Here is a 22,437-nt window from a genome sequence, read left to right on the forward strand (position 1 = left end):
CTTGCATTGAAATAAATGCACTTTAATTTAGCCATCCCACCTCGTTATCTACTTTGATCATGCCTGCCTGTCCTGACAGTTTGATTTGCTCCTTTTCCCAACTGTACCAGTCTAAGACTGATCTCTTTCTTCACTATCTGGGTTCCACCCACAAACCACCCCCTCCCCCACAGACTAGTTTAAATCCTCTCAAGTAGCTCTAACAAATCTCCCAGCCAGTATATTAGTTCCCTTTTAACTCAGGTACAATCCATCCTTCTTACAAAGGTTCCTTCTACCATAGAAGAGATTCCAATGATCCAAAAATGTGAACCCTTCTCCCCTGCACCAGCTCCTCAGCCACACATTCATCTGCTCTATTCTCCTGTTCCTACCCTCACTAGCTCGTGGCATCAGGAGTAATCCAGATATTACTACCCACATGGACCTCTTAGTTAAATTCCTAATTTCCTATGGTTCTCTCCTCAAAATCTCCTCTTTGAGAAACTTCTCCTCTTTGAGAAACTTCTACCGTCTCTCCAAGATGTCCTTGATCCTGGCAGCAGAGAGACAACACCATTCTGTCAGCTGCAGAAACGTCTGTCTGTGCCTCCGACTAGAGTGTCCCCTATCACAATCAATCGCTTGGAACCTGATCTGCCCCTCATTACATTAGAACCTGTCTCAGTACCAGAAATCTGGCTGTCAGTGCTACATTCCCCTGAGAGTCCATCACCCCCTACATTTTCCAAAACAGCTTACCCACTTGAGATGGGGATAGCCACAGGAGACTCCTGCATGACCTGCCTCCCTCTCCTACCTTTCCTTGATGTAACCAATCTACCTGACTGTATCTTCGGTTTACTTCCCTTCTTGCAACTGCCATCCATCACACCCCTTAGCTCCTGTAAGTTCCTCATTGCCTCTAACTGCTACTCCAACCAATCTATGCAATCCGACAGGATTCGCAACCAAATACCTCCTGCAGACATAATAATCAGTGACATAAAAATTCTTCCTACTCTCCCACATCCAACGGAAGAGCACATCTCTCTACTAAAGGCCCTCTTTGCCCTTTAGCAATCTACAGACCCAGTCTCAGCACAATCTTACTGCTCTAAAAACACTGCTCCAGGCTAATTTAGGATCTATGTTTTATATTTTTAAAGGTTAATCAAGAGACAGGTCAACAAAACATATAATCAAAAAGGAACCCACTTTACTCACTATTGTAGATTTAGGAAAGAAAAAGTAGTTAAATTAAAAAAAAAACACTCAGCTGCTTCCCTGCTATGAGCCTTTCAAAAGGTCAGAAGTCACAGGACACCCAGGTTATAGTCCACCTGATGAAGGAGCAGTACTCCAAAAACTTGTGATTTCAAATAAACCTGTTGGACTATAACCTTGCATTGTGTGACTTCGGACCTTGTCCACCCAGCTCAACACTGGCACCTCTATATCATGTCTTACAAAAGCACACTAAAAGACTTGTGCTGCGTGACAGGGAGAAGGAAGACTGCTAGATATGAAGAGAGGAATTTGGAGTTGATTGTACGATGCTACAAATCTGTTGAGAGTTGATTTAATATAAAAATAGGTTGCGCGATATCTAATTTTTGTTACTCAGTTAATGAGAAAGTACCTTTTGTGTGGTTTGGTACAATGGTTGCCTATAAAGCAATGTTTGGTCTATGTTAATTTTAGTTCTGTTACAGTAAAAGTCTTAAAATATTAAATCTTGTGATACTTTCAGTCTCTGAGAAATTCATATCTCTTAAACTATTGGTCTCTTTGGAAATTGTAAAAACAAATAGAAGGTAAAAATCAATACTTCTATAATCAGCATCACTTTAGATCTGTACAGCACTTAACTTACTAAGTGGAATGGTTTGCTCCACGTGTGAATTCCACCGGAACCATTTACGCTAATGAGGAGGGCATTACTGATCATGTTGATTAACACCGGCAGTGAGTGAATCACTGTGCTGTTGAACACTGCTGTGAACATGTACTGTTTCTGAACAAGAACACAGGAAACAGAGGGAGAGATGGTAATGAAAACATTATCCAAGAAATGTAAATTCTTAACTTTACATTAATACAACGGGATAAGTTCTTCAAGAAAAACATTTGTAATGCATTATGGCATGTTACAAAGGAATGAATTGCCATAACTGAACTCCCTTCTTTCCCATTCGTAAGAATGAAACAACTTGTATATCAGTTTGTTTGGAAGACGGAAGTAATTTCTTGTGAGCCTTGGTGGTTTATACAATATCAATTTACTCCACTGTACAGTAACTGAACTTGTAATGAAATATGGTATCATGGAGGAGCATTCCAGTCATAAAATAAATTTATGGGATTTATCTTAAGATGATAAATACTTAAGTATACTGAAGATTCATCTTTAATATATAAGGGAAACAAAAACAAGGTGAGTTATGTATATTCTGGTAGCTTTGGTGGTTATGTCATTCAAAAGGTCATATGTGCTAACATATTTACTGCATTCAAGGACAGAACAGTTATTGAATTTCTCTTAGATATTCATATCCAGGGAGTCTTATTTGTAATTATTACATACTTGCTAATTCGACTTAATATATTCAGAGAATAATAAAGTTAAGTTTGGTTCAGTTTAAAATTTAGTTATAAAGAAAAAAATTATGGTTCGGAGCAAATGCCTGTTCTTAACATTTCTTAAATCTTTTATGCAACATCTTCAACTAACTTGCCTCAATCAGGCAAGCTTCATTAATAATATTGCTATGTGGCAGGTCATGGAATTGAGTAACTTTTACTTTTGAAATTAAAAGTAAATATTCTTTTTCTTCTTATTTTATCAGGTTTGCTTCATTTCAAACAAACTTTATGGACAATTAATCATGGGGTAATTAAAGGCCTTTTCTGGCTGAACAACAATAATAATAAAAATGGGACAGCACATAAAACAAAATGAACAAACAAAAATATCTTTGAACAAGTTTTCTTTTAAATACATGTAAATCATGATACAATTGAACTCTTCTCACAGGTTCTGTTCAAATCTATTACCTCTTCTGAAAGTGACACATTTAGTGCTGCATTGTGTGGAGCAACATCCGTGAATTCACTATCATTGAACATCTCCACTTTCACGCTCTGTGCTTCAAAAGCGTGGACAAGTTTATCAATATTACTGCCTAATATGAAATTAAAAATAAAACAAAGCATAAAAATGATAATTTATCATAAATTATGTTCAGATACATATAAGTAAGTCACACTTCATTTTGAAATCTTAAATTTTCAAATGCTTGTTTCTCAGTGCTGCCTATTGATCAAATGCTACTTTGGGACTCATTGTTAAAATATAATATCAGGACCATTTTTGTCAGAATATTTTCCTCGAGTTTAGGATGGTCATCCTGAAACATCAGTTTTTTTTTCTTACAGACCTTTGCTTGCACTGGTGCAACAACTATTAATGTACATAATTTCAATGCATGAGGTGCTAGAATGGTGTTTCCCATAGAGGAAAGTTGTACTTCTACAGAAAAGGAACAAATTGGATTGATGCTCTGCTGAAGTAAAGGTTATTTAATAAAACATGCAGGCTAATCAATGAGCAAAAGATCTACAAACAGTGGCATATAATGGTATGTTACAATGAATAGTTCAGACTTCTCTGTTGAGAATCTGTTTAATTAATTATTTGGTTCTCAGAAGCTTTCCACAATGAATGTTATTCCACTTAGGTCTTACCTGTAGAATTTTTCAGAAGAAGACTAGTGGTATATTTTTGGGGGTTTTGTTCTTGATGGAGTAGAATTAACTCAGGGGATAGTTCCACTGAAACATCCTTTCGACTAAGAGTACCGTTTAATAAAGCCATCATAACCACAATGGATATCAAAAGGCCGATTATGTAAATGCTGTTAAGTATTGAAAAATGTTATTCAAAACTTATTTTAAGAGAAAATTTCACTCAACAGTAAGCTTGAGAAATAACATTATCTGTTATTAAATTAAACCTTAGAATACTTCTGATAATAAAGTATATGTATATAAGACAGAATTTTGCAGCAATATTGAAGGTCTTGTAAGTTGGCTAGATAATCAAAAAAATGAGCCACTCTGCCTCTTTTTGGGAAATCCCACTGAACCACAAACACTCTGGGGGCAGAATTCTGCCCTACCAATGGCCACTGGCTAATCAGAAGTCAGTAGCTCTTCTGTTCAGCAGCATGCTAGTGGAAGTACCAGGTTCAGAGTTCCAGGATGTGGGAGCAACCCAGACTCAAGTATTATGGATATGAGGAGTACTGTAGGCTAAGGATCATGAAGCGTGCTTGGGGATTGGGGGTTGGCAGCAATGACACTCAGCCCAATCTTCTTCTCACAATGTTCAATCTTTCGGTCAGGCATTGAGCGCTTTTGATTGAGTGACAACTATACACCCTCCACCTGCCCAGGAAGAGACAAGCTGGCCGCAAGGTTTTCAGAGTTGAAGAGTGTGGTGCTGGAAAAGCACAGCTGGTCAGGCAGCATCTGAGAAGCAGGATAATCGATGTTTCGGGCATAAGCCCTTCATCAGGCCCACCCAAAGCTGGTCAATGCCAGCAAAGACACAATGATGCCATTGTGATCATTAATTGGCCATTTAAGGCCCTGAACCTGGGTGGGAACGTCCGACGTTGGGTCTTGCTACCAGCACATAAATGATGGTGGTAATGGGAGGGCAGACAGGTTCAGGTCTTGGCTTTGGGCACATGACCTTTTTACATCCAAGCTCACCACCAGTGAGAGCAGAAGATGCCACCCACAGTTTTCACTTCATGTCAACTCCAAGTCAAAAGGGGAAAGGATAAGTGAGCTCTTAGAAAGCTAAAAGTGAGAAATGAATTTTGTTTACAGAACCATAGCTGCTGATATTAGTAGTTTCAGTGAATGTGAAAGGATCAATTGAGGTAGAAGGAGGTAAAACATATTTGGTGGTATGTGGAAATAACTCTCCCAAAGGATATGTAAAAGCATGATTCAAAGAGATTATATTAAACAGGAGTGATGCATTTGAATATATCACAACTTATAGCAATTTTTGGGAAACAATCTCTGTATCATTAACTGTGTGATTAATAGCCACACAAGAATCTAAATTTGCAATTTAAGTTTTCTGCACCGAACACAAAATAATGTGTAGAAACAGATAAAGTGGAGGTAAAGCTTACAGAATCAATTACAGCTTTGAGGACAGATAATATACCAAATTAAATCACTAAATCAGGCAATATGAGTTGAGCTCAGAAGAAAGATGGGGCAAGTACACTGCGAGAGCTGTTCTGAAGACCCCAAATCATGGAAGCAAAATAGAATAGCAAATATGTAGACAAATTTCTGAGTGCAAAAATATGATGACAATAACAGTTATGGGGCTACAATTACTCTAATATCGACTGGGACATGAACAGCATGAAAGGCATAGTAGGCACAAACATATTGAACTGTATACAAGAAAACTTTCCTTTAGTCAGCACATAACAAGCATAAAACCATTTAAAATACTGTGACCAATTTTGGGCCCCACACCTCAGGAAGGACATACTGGCACTGGCATATGTCCAGCGGAGATTCACACGGACGATCCCTGGAATGGTAGGCCTAACATACGATGAACGACTGAGGATCCTGGGATTGTATTCATTAGAGTTTAGAAGGTTGAGGGGAGATCTAATAGAAACTTACAAGAAAACGCATGGCTTAGAAAGGGTGGACGCTGGGAATTTGTTTCTGTTAGTCGAGGAGACTAGGATCCATGGGCACAGCCTTAGAATTAGAGGGGGTCAATTTAGAATTGAAATGAGGAAACATTTCTTCAGCCAAAGAGTGGTGGGCCTGTGGAATTCATTGCCACGGAACGCAATGTTTTCAAGGCAGAGATTGATAAATTATTGATCTTGCAAGGAATTAAGGGCTACAGGGACAGTGCGGGTAAGTGGATTTGAAACACCCATCAGCCATTATTGGCGGAGTGGACTCGATGGATCGAATGGCCTTACTTCCACTCCTATGTCTGATGGTCTTATGGTCTTTAATGACAGGGAGGTAGAGGGAATTCTAGATTTTGTCTTTGGAAATGAAGCTGGACAAGTAGATGAAGACGGGTGGGTAACCATTTTGGAGATATTGACGATAATACAGTGAGATTTGTCATCATTATGGAAAAGGAAGCATGCTTGCCTTCATTGGTTAGAGCACTGAATATAGGAGTTAGGATGTCATGTTGTGGCTGTACAAGACATTAGGGAGACCTCTTTTAGAATACTGCATACAATTCTGGTCATCTTGCTATTGGAAGGCTGTTGTTAAACTAAACAGGGTACAGAAAAATGTTACAGGGATGTTGCTGAGATTGGAGGGTTTAAGTTATAAGAAGAGGCTGGATAGACTGAGACATTTTTCCCTGGAGCTTAGGAGACTGAGGGGTGACCTTATTGAGGTTTATAAAATCATGAGGGACATAGATAAGGTGAATAGCTAATGTATTTTTCCAAGGATAGGGGAGTCCAAAACTAGAGGGCATAAGTTTAAAATGATAGAGGAAAGATTTAAAATGGACCGGAGGGGCAACTTTTTCACATAGAGAGTGGTGCATGTAGGAAATGAACTGCCGGAGGAAGTGGCAGAGGCAAGTACAATTAAATGATTGAAAAGACATTTGGACATGTACATGAATAGGAAAGGGTTAAAGGGATATGAGTTAGATGCAGGAAAATGGGATTAGTCCAATTTAGGAAACTTGGGCGGTATGGACGAGTTAGACTAAAGGATCTGTTTCAATGCTGTACAGCTCTATGACTCTATAACTAACAAAGGCGATTGATGAAGTCATGCAGTGTTGTCTACATGGAATTTAGTAAGGCGTTTGATAAGATCCTACATGGCAGACTGGTCAGATAAATATTGGACAATATGGCCTCTTTCTGTGCCCCAACTTTTCAATAATTCGATGGAAGTCTAAAGAAATGAACTGAAGGAACAGGAGGAGTGAGGAATGTTACAAAAATTATTAAATTTTCTAAAACATTCCCTTATTTTGGTCCATGTAAAAACCTACTGACACTATATTATTTTCTTGTTTATTTAGAACGAAGTACGAAGCCTCTGCATTAACTCAGTTGGCTGGACAGCATGTTTATGATGCGGAGTGATGCCATCAGCTTGGGTTCAATCCCCACACTGGTTGAAGTTACTATGAAGGACTGTCCTCTCTCCTAGCTTGAGGCTCAGGTTAAACCATCACCAATCATCTCGACTGTATTCACAGTCTCATGGTCTGCTAGGATTGTAGTGATTTTATCTTTATTTGCTAGTAAATTAGAAAGGTGCCCATTCATTTCTTATATGTTTTATGTTCATCACTAGGCTAAATGATTCTAAAATGGCTGATAGATTTTTAAACTAGTAATAGGTTGAGGGATTAAAGGGAGCAGACAGCAAAGTGAAGTTGAGACTAAGATTAGAGCAGCTATATTGATACTGAATGGCCGAACATGTTTTAGGGGCTGAATTCCCAATCCTGTTTCTAATGTTTATGTTCTTATGAAATGTTAAAGCTCAATGTATTATCATTCAACGTCTAATTATTCACTAAATTATGTTTAGCAGAATGATCTCCTTTGATTACTTGCAATGCAGCTCATTTATTTGTTCCCATCTTAATATGGAGAACTTTGAACATTTGATCAAATTGGCCTTCAGAATTTAAAAACTCAGATTATGTTTCCTTGTGTCGATACCCACAAGCACACCTTCCTTAAAATGTTTTCAATGCATGTCAGTTTGGAAATTAGTCATCATTTTAGCTGCTCTTCTTTGAAAAATTTTCAATGGCAGAATTCAATAACACACATGGACCACAAAAGTCCATATACACAGATGAAAATATAAATACTCTATTTGAAATGATGGTAGCATGCTAAACGAAAACATTAGGTATTGATGAGAAACATAAACACCAATATCTTTTCCGTGCTCCAATTTTCCTATTATACCTACATATAAAGGAGTGCACTGCGTTCTCGACTGAAATTCATCAAACGCAACCATGCTATGGTGCGAAATTGGTGTTGCCACAGAGCAATGCCAGTCAACATTGCCGAGTTAGTTTCTGGGAAAGTCAGTAGCTGGTGATCAATGCAGTCAATGCAAATGTCTTCTTCATTTGCTATTACATCCGGTGCTGGATCCTTGGTAAAAACGCTATAATCTGAAAGAAAACAGAGAAATTCAAATAATTAGGATCAAGACAGTGATAAAAAAATGTACTCTTGCATTTACTGGTTGCTTAGTTTTAGCTGAAGTGGAGTAAATGGAGTCATAGAGTCATGCAGCACGGAAACAGACCCTTCGGTCCAACTCGTCCATGCCGACCACGTTTCCTAAACTGAACTAGTCCCATTTGCCGCTGTTTGGCTCACATTCCTCTAAATCTTTCTTATCTATGTATTTGTCCAAATGTCTTTTAAATCTTGTAATTGTACTCATCTTTACCATTTCTCTGGCACTTGTTCCATAAAAGCAGCACCCTCTATGTGAAAAAATTGCATCTTAGGTCTCTTTTAAATCTTCCCCCTCTCACCTTAGACTTACGCTTTCTAGTTTTGGAATGCCCTCCCTGGGAAAATGACCTTGGCTATTCAACTCATCTCTGTCCCTCATGACTTTATATACTTCTATAAGGTCACCCCTGAGCCTGCTATTCTCCAGGGAAAATGGGCCAGCCTATCAAGCCTCTCCTTATAGCTCAAACCTTCCAGTCACAGCAACATCCTTGTAAATCGTTTTTGCACCCTTTCCAGCGTAATAACATCCTTCCTATAGCAGGCCGACCAGAAATTTACACAATATTCCAAATGCGGCCTTACCAATGTCTTGTACAACTGTAACATGATGCTGCAATTCCTGTACTCAATGTTCTGATCAATGGAGGCAAGCATGCCAAACATCCATTTCATCACCCTGTCTATCTGTGACACCACTTTCAAGAAACTATGTACCCGCACCCCTAGGTCTCTCGACAACACTCCCCAATGCCCTACTATTAACTGCGCAAATCCTGCCTGGTTTGTCTTACCAAAATGTCAAACCTTGCATTTATCTAAATAAAACTCTATCTGCCATTCCTCAGCCCACTAGCCCAATTGATCAAGATCCGGCAGTGCTCTTAGATAGCCTTAGACTGTCCACTATACCACCAATTTTGGTGTCATCTGCAAACTTGCTAACCATGCCCCTTAAATTCTCATTCAAATCATTTACACAAATGACAAATAACAGTGGACCCAGCACTGAACCTTGCAGCACACCGCTGGTCACAAGCCTCCAGTCTGAACAACAATCCTCTATCACTCCCCTTTGGTCTCCTCCCATCAAGCCAATTTTATAGCCAACTTTCCCTGGATCCCATGTGATCTAACCTTACTAACTAGTCTATCAACCAAAATCTTGTCAAAGGCCTCGCTAAAGTCCATGTATCGCTCTGCTTTCATCTATCTTGTTGGTTATCTCTTCAAAAAAACTCAATTAAGTTTCTGTAACACAATTTCCCATGCACAAAGCTCTGCTGATTGTCCCTATTCAATCCTTGCCTTTCTAAATGCATATAAATCCCATCCAAAAACTTAGCCACCATTGAGGTTAGGTTCACCAGTCTGTAGTTCTCTGGATTTTCCTTGCAGCCTTTCTTAAATAGTGGCACAACATTAGCCATCCTCCAGTCTTCAGCCACATTTGTGGCTATTGATGACACAAACATATCTGATAGGGTCCCCACAATTTCTTCCCAAACTTCTTAAAATGTCCTGGGATACATTTGACCAGGTCCCAGAGACTTATCTAACTTTATGCATTTTAAGATCTCCAGCAACTCCTTTTTTGAAATGTGAACTCTTTTCAAGACATCATTATTTATTTCCGAGTGCCCTAGCTTTCATGTCTTTCTGCACAGTAAATACTGATGTAAAATATTAGTTTTGGCCTGTTTCCATGTAGGGATTCTGCTCTTTTTCTTGACCACAGCCTCAATACCTCTAGCTTTGCCATCCTCGCCCCTTACACTCGCAGGAACATGCTGTCGTTGAATTCTCATGATCTTGCTTTTAAAAGTCTGCCACTTGCCAGATGCCCCTTTACCTTCAAACAGCCTCCCCCAGTCAACTTTTGAAAGTTCCTGTCTAATACCATAAAAATTGGTCTTATCCCAATCTAGAAAATTAATTTGAGGATGGGACCTATGCTTTTCCATAACTATTTTAAAACTAATAGAATTATGGTCACTGGTCCCAAACTAACACCTCAGTCACTTGTCCTGCCTTACTTCCCAAGAGGAGGTCAAATTTTGTCCTTTTTCTAGTACGGCCATCTACATATTGATTGACAAAGTTTTCTTAAAAGATTTAACAAACCCCTCCCCATCCAAGCACAGTCCCAGTCTAGAAAGTTTAAATCCCCTACTGTTTGAATACTATTATTTTTATGGCTATCTGCGATCTCCTTACATATCTGCTCCTCAATTGTCTGCTGACTACCTGGGGCGGGGCGGCATACAATACAATCCCATCAAAGTCATCATCCCCTAATTATTCTCTGTTATACCCATATAATTTTACTGGATGATCCCCCAGGATCTAAGTACTGTTGTGATGTTTTCCATAATCAAAAACTCCACTTCTTGCTTCTCCTTCTAACCTTTCTATAGCATCTATACCCCAGAACATTGAGCTGTCAATCCTGTCCATTCCTCAGCCATATTGCTGTAAGAACTATGATACCTCAGTCCCATGTTCTTATCCATCTGCCTTAACTGTCAGGCGTCTTACACTGAAATAAATGCATTTTAATTAATCAATCAGTCTTTCATCATTCTCTGCTTTATCTATTTAACTTGCTCTTGCCTGCCTTATCCATTTAACTTATTCTCTATAGCATCTGGATCTTCTCTCTTGTCTACTACTGTTTACGTTCCCACACCCCTGCCAAACTAGTTTAAAGCCTTCCGAATAGCTCTAGCAAATGTCCCCTCCACAATATTGGCCTCCCTCCATTCAACTACAACCTGTCCTCTTGTACAGCCACTTCTGCCCCAGAAGACATCCCAATGATCCAAAAATCTGAATCCCTGTCCCCTGCACCAGCTCTTCAGCCATGCACTCATTTGTTCTATTCTGCTATTCCTACTCTGACTCGCATGAGGCACCACCTCCGGCTGCTCATGCTCCCCTTTGAGAATTTGCTGCAATGTGAGCATTCAAAAGTGCACGTCGACAGATAAAACTATAGTTGTACAGCACCCTGTTAATCTATTGCAAGGTATACTGGCCTGCTTGATCTATTTCTGATTCTTCCTCCAATTTTAAGAAAACCTCATCCAAGGATGTCATGGAAACACCATAGCTGTCAATTCCAAGATTGGTATGGCTGTCCAAATCTTCAAATAGACCTGAAGACGGAGAATATAAGTAATGAACTGTTCTATTGTAATCACAACATTATCATCGGCAGGCATGTTTAGAAGGAGATATACCAATTTACAATCTACAATACTTTTTATTCCCCCCAAAACAACAAGTTACACAATCTTTGTGCTATTACTAATTAAAGTACTTGTTAAATACACCAGAATTAGGAAAATGAATACCTGCAAATTTATTAACATCCTGAAGAGGTAAAGTATATGCCAGATCCAGCTCATGCAATTGTGAAAATTCAGCATTTGGTATATGATATTTGACCAATGATGTCACTTTATCAGGGTAGCAGGACTCATTTACAGACATTCTGTTCAAAATCAAAAATCAAATATTATAGATACTATAACCAGATATTGAATATAGATGGCACTGCATGAAATTGGCAGAGTTTCTTAGAACATCATGATTGATTATGTAATCTGCAAATTACACTGCTCTATTTCTCAATCTTTGTATTGCACATTTATACGCAAATTTTCTATATAAGTAAATTGAATATGCTGAAGTAAGCAAAATTCCAAATCAAGACCCTGGAAGCTGTGCCACTGATGAAATGTATCCAAAATGTTTACATGCTGTTGTTAAATAAAAGATTTTACGATGTAATTTCTTTGGATGGAAACCTAATTTTCATAACTGAACTTAACAAATGATACCTCAGTTGGAGTACAATGAAGAATGGTGAGCCCCACACTGAAGGAAGAAATTAAAAAGACCCTAGGTAGAGTACACATAAAGTTTGTTCAGGTATTACAGGTGATGAGGGACTTCAGTTATGAAGGGAAGCTGGAAAACATAGGACTGTTGTCATTGGATAGAGAGGTTACGAGGATTTCAAGATAATGAGTGGTTTCAATAAAGTTGAGAGAAAAATATTTTCCTCTAGCAGGTTGATGAGTAACTAGGAGTCACAAGTTTAAATTTATTGGTAAATGATTTCAAACACATTTAAAGCGTATTTTTTCCTCCTCAGAGTTGTTAGAATCTTGAATACAGAAAATGTGGTAGAAGCTAATTCTAGAAATAATTGTAAAAAGGACTTGAACAGGGATTTGAGAATGAGGGCTGTGAGCATGGATTTCTCAGAGGAATTAAAAATCTGATAAACCAGCTGCACATGATCAGAGATTGGGTAGCAGTTGAAGTGTCTACATCCACAGCATTTCACCTGCAAATCCAAGCTGAACCTTTTTCCATGGGTTGAAATTATGTAGTGGACAGAATACTACAACAACCTTTGTCTCTTCTTTGGGTGAAATGTTGGAACTTAGCTGTCCAGGTACCTGAAGAATATTTTAAACAGCACTAGAGCCCTGTTCACCTGTAGAGATGACATAAATTAGGTTTGTTTTCTTTACTCTAAAATTTAGAAGATTAAAGGGTGATCTAATCAAAGCATTCAAGCTATTAACAAGATAAAGATGAATTATTCCTACTCGTTGGGGATTCTAGAACTAGGAGGCATAATCTGAGAATTAGGGCCAGTCTGTTCAGGACAGAAGTTAGGAAGTACTTCTATACACAAAGGGTGCTAGATGTTTCAGACACGCTTCCACAATGGCAGTGGATGCTGGATCAGTTGTTAATTTTAAATCTGACATTGATAGATTTTTGTTAAGAAAAGAATTGAGTGATATGGGCCAATAGCAGATATATGGATTTAGGCCACAGATCTGCCATTATCGTATTTAATGGTGGAAATGCTTGAACGGCTGAACAGCCTACTCCTGGAGTTTACATGCAGATTTCTTTTTTGGATAACTTGCACTCAGCAAATTAAACCCATTCCTGTTGATAAAAATCACAGTCAATTAGAGTCTTCAGCTCTACATGAGGGGACTCAATAGTTAGCACTGCTGCCTCCCAGTGCTAGGGACCTGGGTTCAATTCCAGCCTTGGGAGACTGCGTAGAGGTTGCACATTCTCCCTGCGTCTGCATGGGGTTCTTCTGGGTGCTCCGATTCCTCCCAAAAATGTGTCAACTTTTGACAATTTCCAAAGTAGGCACTATACCCAACATAATGCCCTTAAGAAGATTTCTTATTGAACCCTCAAAATGTACATGTAATACTTACCTGAGGTTATAGCCCACACCAAATTTTGATTTCAGGAACAGCGAGGAGCCAACACATTTGAGCTGCCCTTGTGAGATGACAGCTTTACGATCTACACCAAGACAGAAAAACATACACAGACTATATCAATTCTATCAAATGTTTTATGTCAATTATAATGCCATAAATATCATGATCTGCTGTTGAGAAATCCTTAGGTTTACATAAAATTCAGTGAGCGCTGCCAGTGTCAATAACAAATTTAATATTTAAACAAATATAAGTGGTGATCTATATTGCTGTGTTTTATAAACAAATACGTTACTTTGACAGAAAAGGAAGCAAAGTTTACGACTGCATTCCATTGCTAAACTATTTTTCAACAGTTTGTGTATTTTCTTTCTTTAAAACTGAAAGGAGATTTGAAACTAATTAGGTTTCTTCTAATAGCAGCACCAAGAGATTTAAAGAAAAATTTAAATTTTAAGGGAACTTGGGCTTTGTAAACATAGAAAGTTAGAGCATTAAAATGCGATAATCAGCACTAACCCGCCAGAATATCAGCTTCATCTATGAAGTGAGTAGTCAACAGTATGACCCTTCCTATTTTCCGCTTTTTCAGCAATGCCCACACCTGCTGTCGCGAACAAGGATCCATCCCAGCAGTTGGTTCATCAAGTAGTAAAACCTTTAAAGAGGTGAGAGCAATATTACAGATTAACTAAATTATAGAAAACAAATAAATCCTTTTTTACAGAGGAAAAACTACAAGTTTATAAACACTGTGTTCTTACATTTAAATTGTTGATGCAAGCATCCTCCAGATATAATGGGATACATTTATTATTCTGAACTCATCTGTTAAGCAACTAGAAAAAACAAGTCACTTTGTAACAGTGACTTTTTTTAAGTAAAATAATTCAAACAGAGAAGTACTTAAAATAAAAAGACCATTAATGCTAATATATCAGTGCCGAACAAAACATGAAGAAAGTTAACCAAAAGAATCAAAGGAATATAGAAATACTATCCTATTTCTATATACAATACCTTAAGCTAAAACTGCACAGTGCAAAAGTATTGCATTAACTGGCAATAATGGCCGCTATATATAATAAAGTAAAATGAACTGCTGCTTAGATAATTGGAGACAAAAGAATTGCTCACATTTTCGATAATTTGTAATATCTTTAAGAAGTGTTTATTTGGACAGGTAGATACAAAGATTGGCACTTTGTTCTTTTACTGTGGAACATCATGAGGCATATCAAAAAGATGAAAACCTTTCTGAGCTATCAGATCTTATTGTGATCATTATTTATGTGGAGTCTTAACGGATTTCACTTCAGGTCCGAGTTGATAAACTTTTCTCATAATACGAAAACAGAAATTAATATATAAGTCCGTTGGAAGTAAGTTTACTGACTATTCATAAAATTCTACAATAAACAGGTGAAATTATTTAAAATAAAATAACAAAAATGTACTTATGCTTCTAAACATTTTATGCACGGAGATATATAGAAAATTTTAGAAGATTCAGCATTTCACTTTTCAATGATATATGGGTTCAAATTTCACTTTAATAATGTGTTATTCTAGAGTCTCCACTTCCATAATTAAATGTGGAAATCCAGAGTTCCTCCTCCTCCATAGGATGCACCATTGTTTCACTTCTGACAGACTCGGTACTGATGGTGTGAATTTTGGGTATTTACCCAAGGTCAGTACTAATCATGGCTGTCAAAGTTAAGATAGACTGTGTTTATGAAATAGTGTATTTTAATCAATGTGTTCCGACACAGGGTAAACCTCTCTGCTAATTTAAACCAGACACACAGAAAAGCTCACCTCACCCCATAATCTGTAAAAGTACGAGTGATAAAGAACTACCTAAATTCCACTAATTAAAGAAAACATTAACAATTTATTCTTTAACTCCAAGAAAAGAGAACATTAAACAACAACTATCTATACTTTAAGCCTCATTTGTCTGATCAATTTATCTACCTCCCACCCTATAACAATATACTGATCCAATAAAACCATCAATTATGATTTAGTTTCAAATCAAGTTTCAAAACCAGACAGCTGTCAATCTTCCCTTTGTATCTTCCTGTCTTCTTTTCTTCGGTCTTCTGCTGCACAGGTCTTTCATAGATAAAGGTACCTTTCAGAGATCAGATCTGCTGGCAGTCTGTATTGGTGCTCTTTGCTTCTCTGGCCAACTGTTCAAAATGCCTGACTTTTATTCCCCAAAACATCTCATTGGTTTGATGTTGTTAAAACAGTAAAATTCAAATTCGATTGGGTTTTATTATCTTGAGGCATACTTTAAACTGATTGGCTAAATTCAAATTGTTGTGTAACCTGAGCTCCATCTCAAATGTTACATCTTTAAGTTGTCCAGCACATTTTGTGCCTGCAGTCAGTCACATCACAGGCTTCCCAACTTTCACTCTCTCTTAAAGGTACAGTACATGCCTACAACTTTATAACAAATGTTATAAATGATCAACAGCTAACAGCCTCGTTAGTCTTGAAAAGTTTTTTTTTAACAATAGTGGAGTCTCATTCCCTAGGAAAATTGTTCCTGCTTTTTGAAAATAAAATGTTAAATTTTACTTTTACTGTTTGTCTCTTTTAACACTTTGTCTTAATCCCAACTGTATTTCTCAACCTATTCTCCTACATCTATATCATGTAAATCTGATTTATATTTCTTGCCTCATACTGCCTGGTCCCTTTTCAAGGACATAAGAATAGAAAAGACCGTGGATTTGTGGAAATTTTCATTTGGAAGCTGATAAAAATATTCTTGATAGTTGTCAGCAATGTGTTCTGCAAAAGCTGATACTTTTGTGTTAAGAGCAAAATTGGGGTCCATTATAAATTTGAGTGCCGAGAATTGTAAATGGTAAGATGGGGTGAGAATTGAGCAACAGGACACCATAGGACCAGGACAGGAAGTTAACAATAAGAATTTGGTAAGAGAAATCTTGCCAGACCTTATGGTGACAAACCCTCCAAAAGCCTCATCAGAAGTAATACTTAATGAAAAAGCAGATGATTCAGTCTAATTGACAATTTACCTAGTCTTGTGTCATCAGCAAATTTAGGTACCACAAATTTGGTCCTTATATCTAAGTCAATGATATAGATTGTAAATAGTTGAGGTCCCAGGTCTGATCCTTGTAGAATTCCACTAGCTGGAGCTTACCAAACCAAGAAAGATATTTATTGTTACTGTTTGCTTATCGTTAACTAACCAATATTAATATATTACCCTAAGTCATTTTTTCTTATCTTTAAGAACCCCAACAGCTCAAAAAGAGGCTCAATGGTCTATCAAGTCTGCATCAATCCTCTGAAGAGCATCCCACTCAGACACAGCCCCCTATCCTTTCTCTGTAACCCCCCATTTTTAGCATAGCTAATCCACCTCGCCTGAAGACAATTTAGCATGGCCAGTCCACTTAACATGCACATCTTTAGACTGTGGGAGGAAACCAGAACACCGGGAGGAAACCTATGCAGACACAGGGAGAATGTGTAAACACCACATAGGCAGTTGCCCGTGGGTGAAATCGAACTTGGATCCCTGATCCTATAAGGCAGCTTTGCTAACCACTGAGCTACTGTACCACCTATTATGTAGGTGGTGCAAATGCCTCTTGGAAATCCAAGTTCACCTTATCTATAGCTTTCACTTTATTCATTTCTGGCATACCTAATCAAAAAATATTAATAAATTAGTTACAAACATGATTTCCCTTTCAATAAACCACATTAACTCTGTTGATCCCATTATGATTTTTTAAGGACACTGCTATGACCTCCATAATAATGGAGTTCAGCAATCACCATTTTACAGATGTTAGGCTAAATGATTAGAGTTTCCTGCTTTCTGTCTCCTTCTCATTTTTAATAAAATGTGTATTTTTCCTATTTCTAACCTACCAGGACCATTCCAGAATCTAAAAAAATTTGGAAAATTATAAATATTGCCTCTACTCTTTGCAATCACATCTTTAAAAAGCCTAGGATGCAGGTTTTATGGTCTTAGTAGATAAAATAGGACTAAAATTTTGGAAATGTAAAAATAATTTTTGAAGTAGTTTCAAAAATATCTTTCATTATACTAATTGGTGTATTACTGGTTGAGAGTTCATATCACTGATTAAAATAAAAAGCGTAACCATACCTATAGATCCACCACTGATGTCTCACCTTAGGATCTCCCAAAATTGCCATCCCCATTGAAAGTTTCCTTTTTTGTCCACCACTAAGTTTTTCTGCACGGACATCCATAATCGTTTCCATATCCAGTTCTTTTATGACATTCAGCACCTGAAATAAGCAACAATGAAAAGATAAGTTAAAAACTGATTATTTTCAAAATCATTTTGAATAAATGCATTCAAAAATACTAACTGAAAATCACTCCAACACTGACCAGCACAAAGATCAGTCATTATGCGAATTACTGTATAAATGTTCTTTTTTTTAAACACCAAGACAACCTTAAAAGCACAAAACTCTCTACTTATATCTTGGGTCTGTTGCCCCATAATTGAATCTGTTCTACTTTCTGTGCTAGCGAATTTCTTCTGAATTTCCTATTTGATTTCTTGGTGCACTGTGAAACATTCTACTTGATGATGGTTGACATAAAACTTCACAGTGCCAGATCCTAGAATCGTTATGCTCCTGGGTTATTTTCTGAAAGGTGCAATGGAACCCTAGCCTTTTGTTCATTTTAAATTTAAAAAAATGTTAGAAGACAACTCCATCTTGGCATGCTCTCTCAGTCACTTATCTGGAAATGCATCCTGCTATCAATCTAGAGGACCTCCGACTGGCTTTGAGAGCTCAACCACCTTCCTTAATTCAATGGCATATCTACTTTCTGATTGCAAATTGGCCAATTAATGGAAAATCAGTGGTTTATTAATTTTTCCATTTCAATTCAGGTTTCTGATCCCCATTTCAACTTAATCACAGACTGCTGAAGCTCATGGAAAAAGTCCTGTCCTCTGTGTCTACTCTATGAAACTCTTCCATTAATTTGAAAAATCTCAATCTGTTCATCCTTCAATCTGGTTCTCCAAGAGAAAGGCAAGCCAATCTGTTCATCTTTTCCTGATAGTTTAGAACTGTGAGGTTATACCTACCTTCCTTCTTTAGGAAGAAATCTTTCATGCACCTTCTCCAGTGCTTCTCTAACTTGTTATGGTATGGCTACCAGACTGTAAACAGAATTCCAATGAGGTCCCACTAAGATTAGATACAAGTTTAGCAGAATGGTTTTAATTTTCACTTTGTGATGTGAGATGTGTGTTTCAATTTTGAGTTAGAGATATTTGGGACCGTTTGTTTGTATGTAGAGGATTTAATGATTAATTTGTAAGACTTTATGAGCCATACTTTGTTTAAAAGTGCTTGAGAGAAATAGTTTTTAGGGGTTAATGGGAATTTGTTTACACTGGAAGAGGTTTTACCAGTGAACAAATTAAACAATGTAGTAAATTAGGCTTCAGTTGGAAGCATATAGAATTGTTTGGGTTAGGGAAAACACCTATTGCTTAAAAAAACCTTTTAGTTTCAGTTCAAATTTACAGAAGTCATGGTTCAAGCTGTGGAAATCAGTTTCTCTTGAAGAAGCAAGACAGGTTACCACATTGAAAATGAGTTTAGTTTGAAAGTTCCAATCCAGAATTTGTTGACGTAACATGCTGAAGGGGTTGTGTAAAGCTGAAATAATCTTAAACTCAGTTGTCTGAAGACTTAAGGAAGACACGATCAGATTTTTGGCATCCAGAGTTGAAGCATTAAAGTTAAGCTCTATGTTTTTGATAGAGAAGGGAACGCTCTCCGATGCTTGAGTATCGTAAAGGGGTGTTGTTGGGATTAATGGGATTGTATTTTATCAAATTGTTAATTTGTGTCAGGTGTAAATAGTTTGATTTATTCTCATTTACCTTGTTTTTCTGATAAACTTCTGTTTTATTATTAATACCAAATCTGCAACATTATGTGCTTGTGTTTGAGTAAAGGCCAACTTGTTGAAACCAAAAAGGTAACAAAATATGTTCTATCAGATTTCAGCCTGGGATCTGACTTGTCCAGTAATAACATTAGCTTGGATCATAGTAAGTTGTAACTTTCTAGAAATAAACCCTAGTGCTTAGTTTCCTTCTGTTATGGTCTCTGCAACCTTTAGTGATTTGTACATTTGTACCCCCAAATCCTGTTGCACCTTCAATCTATTTTGATTCTTGTTTTTCAAGTAATAAGATACCTTGTTATTTTTCTTACTGAAAAATAATACCTTATACTTAACTGTAACACTAAAATCAAGGTTGATCTACATTCTTCCTGTTTTAATTGCTCAGTAGAAATGGGAAGATATCTGGAAATTGTAACTTTTTTTAATGACATAAGATCTTTGATGTGATTGTAAAGATTATACTTTGATTCTGATATTTTTAGGCTTTGATCCTCAAAGAAGTAAGGTCGACTTTACATGAGGTATGCAAAAAAAATTATGTTTTGTTTCAAAGCCAAAACCATTTAAGGTTGACATTTGCAAGGGATTGAGTTTTACATGAATATGTATGATTTTTGTGCACTTCTGATACAGAATTTAGGAGAGTATTGTAATGAAAGGTAAATTCATACATTTGTGATTCTGACAAATACCTGGTCATTTTTATTGTAATCAGATACAAACAAATATTCATTTATTTGCTAGATTAACTTCTTACATTTATATCCTCACAAATAAAACCCAACAATTTAAAAATGCAAATCAAAAAGGAACAAGCACCAAAACTGAATTAGGAAGTGGTATTGAAAAGGGTTTTGTAAGCTCTTCGCAGACTTACCTCTTTATCAATTTCCTGTGCTGTGATTCCTTTTATCATAGCAAGAATTTTTAAATGTTCCTTTACTGTAAGACTGTAAAATAGGACATCAAACTGTGGACAAACCCCCATCATCTTTCTGATCTGAATTATTTCATCCAATTCAGAAACTCTGTATCCATAAACTGTTGCACAACCTATGAGGGAGGAAGAAAAACTCACATTAAATCTTACTAATCATGGTCCTGAAACAAGCAGCTTTCTAACCCGTGTGCAGATGAATAGTGATTTACACAAATTTTCACCTGAAGAGTATTAGCATATTTCCTATTGTTCAGAGAAAATCTTATTCACACAGAACAGAGTAGTTTAGGTACTATACTCACTGATTGGACTGGTCTGACCATAAAAGCACAATGAGGAGAGTTACACTACAACAACACTACTCCAACATGGCCAACACATCAAATAAAAAAAAACATGAAAAATTATCAGATTTTATTGTTACAATGATGGATTAAAATTTGCTAGTAATGCAGCCTTTTTGGAAGAATGCTGGTTAAATACTGCTCACTTGTAAAAATGTCTTGTTCTGGTTCCCACTTTTAAGTCAGTAAGTTCAGTGTTAGAATTTTGAGAAACCATCTGTAGAGATAGGTTTTTTTCAGACTTTGGGATTTTGCTGGAAATTTAAATATACTTAATTAAATTTTGAATGAAATATTTATCATTCTTTGGAAACAAAGATTTATCTTTTTATGTTAAGGTTGAATTTCCATTTTGTAATCTTTTTGATGGTTGCTAATAATAAGGGAAATAGCACTGGTATTTTCAGTAGACTACTAATCCAGAGAGCCAGGCTAAATGTTCTGAGGGCATGGGTTCAAATCCCACCACAGGTAAAATTTAAATTCAATTAATAAATCTAGAATTAAAAGCTAGTCTAATAGAAACCAGGAAACAGCTGTTGTAAAAGCCCATCTGATTCATTAATGTCCTTTGGGAAGAGTAATCTGTCATCCTGACATGTGACTCCATTGCAATATGGTTGACACTTAGTAGCCCTCTGAAAAAGCCTAGGAACCCACTTAGTTCAAGGCAATTAAGGATGGCCAACAGATGTTGCTGCAGACAGCAATGCCATTATCCCAGAAGGAAAAAACTTTGTAGATAGAATAGGGTGTAAAAAATTTGTTCCACTTTGATAGTCTAATGAAAACATACTTAGAGTACAGGTTTCTATTCTAAGGCAGTATATATTTTTTTCTAAAACGAGTCAGCAAAAAAAGGAGATAAAAGTTATTTTGTAATAGGTTATTTTATAATATTATTTTATAATAATAACAGAATGTGTGATTTGCCTTTGTGTATTAAAATGATATGTAGCAGTTAAAAAGTACTGCAACACTGTGTGGGGCTGTTAACATAATATTACATAACAATGTTACATGAAAGAGTCGATGCAGATTATCAGGAAATGACAAGGGGTTAAACAAAGAGAAAAATATGGCTTTAGCAGTTGAACAATAATTGTCTCTGCATGCTAAAGACATGTATTGAGAATAAGCTCTTGCTCACCAACAGTTTTCCGCTTCCTTAAATAACTACAACAAAATGTCTTTGCTGAAGTCCCACTTTAAGCACTGGTATCTAATCAACTGACTACCATCTTATTATTTTAAAGTTAAACTTCACGATCTATCCACTTAGAGGGCTCCAGGGACAGAAGGTCCAGAACTGTCTCAATGTCTCAAGATTCAAACAGACAGTTATGAAATTTGCCTATTATAATAAAAAAAGATAATTGCATGGAGGATAATTAGGTATATAGTGTAATCCATTGTTTAAGAAGCTCCTAGCCAGACCTCTTGTAAGAAACATAAGACATAGGAGCAGAAATTAGGCCATTCAGCCCATGAAATCTGCGGTGCCATTCAATCATGGCTTAAAAGTTTCTCAACCCCCATTCTCCCCTTGATCCCCTTTACAATCAAGAACCTTTCTATCTCCATCTTAAATATACTC

General features: G+C 36.9%; 1 protein-coding gene and 2 long non-coding RNA genes across 4 annotated transcripts in view; 2 read left to right on the forward strand and 1 right to left on the reverse strand.

The window, feature by feature from the left end:
* abca5 (ATP-binding cassette, sub-family A (ABC1), member 5) overlaps positions 1 to 22,437 on the reverse strand; it is an 83,427-nt gene that overhangs the window by 22,687 nt on the left and 38,303 nt on the right. For both annotated transcript variants that reach the window (XM_043714725.1, XM_043714726.1), the window contains exons 12-21: positions 20,434 to 20,609; positions 17,777 to 17,896; positions 14,096 to 14,234; positions 13,568 to 13,658; positions 11,660 to 11,799; positions 11,342 to 11,461; positions 8,020 to 8,230; positions 3,727 to 3,896; positions 3,037 to 3,164; positions 1,856 to 1,996 (exon numbers count right to left, since the gene is read on the reverse strand). In XM_043714725.1, coding sequence (XP_043570660.1) covers positions 1,856 to 1,996; positions 3,037 to 3,164; positions 3,727 to 3,896; positions 8,020 to 8,230; positions 11,342 to 11,461; positions 11,660 to 11,799; positions 13,568 to 13,658; positions 14,096 to 14,234; positions 17,777 to 17,896; positions 20,434 to 20,609 — 1,436 coding nt within the window. The remainder of the gene's footprint in view (positions 1 to 1,855; positions 1,997 to 3,036; positions 3,165 to 3,726; positions 3,897 to 8,019; positions 8,231 to 11,341; positions 11,462 to 11,659; positions 11,800 to 13,567; positions 13,659 to 14,095; positions 14,235 to 17,776; positions 17,897 to 20,433; positions 20,610 to 22,437) is intronic.
* LOC122562143 lies at positions 11,392 to 18,602 on the forward strand. Its single transcript, XR_006315243.1, has 3 exons — positions 11,392 to 11,480; positions 14,169 to 14,244; positions 18,520 to 18,602. It is a non-coding gene; the product is annotated as an uncharacterized LOC122562143 (long non-coding RNA).
* The window catches only part of LOC122562144, a 13,019-nt gene continuing 10,618 nt past the window's right edge, over positions 20,037 to 22,437 (forward strand). Inside the window, exon 1 of the long non-coding RNA XR_006315244.1 lies at positions 20,037 to 20,077. This is a non-coding gene — a long non-coding RNA (uncharacterized LOC122562144). The remainder of the gene's footprint in view (positions 20,078 to 22,437) is intronic.

Source organism: Chiloscyllium plagiosum, chromosome 24 (assembly GCF_004010195.1).
Source record: "Chiloscyllium plagiosum isolate BGI_BamShark_2017 chromosome 24, ASM401019v2, whole genome shotgun sequence".
NCBI lineage: Eukaryota > Metazoa > Chordata > Chondrichthyes > Orectolobiformes > Hemiscylliidae > Chiloscyllium > Chiloscyllium plagiosum.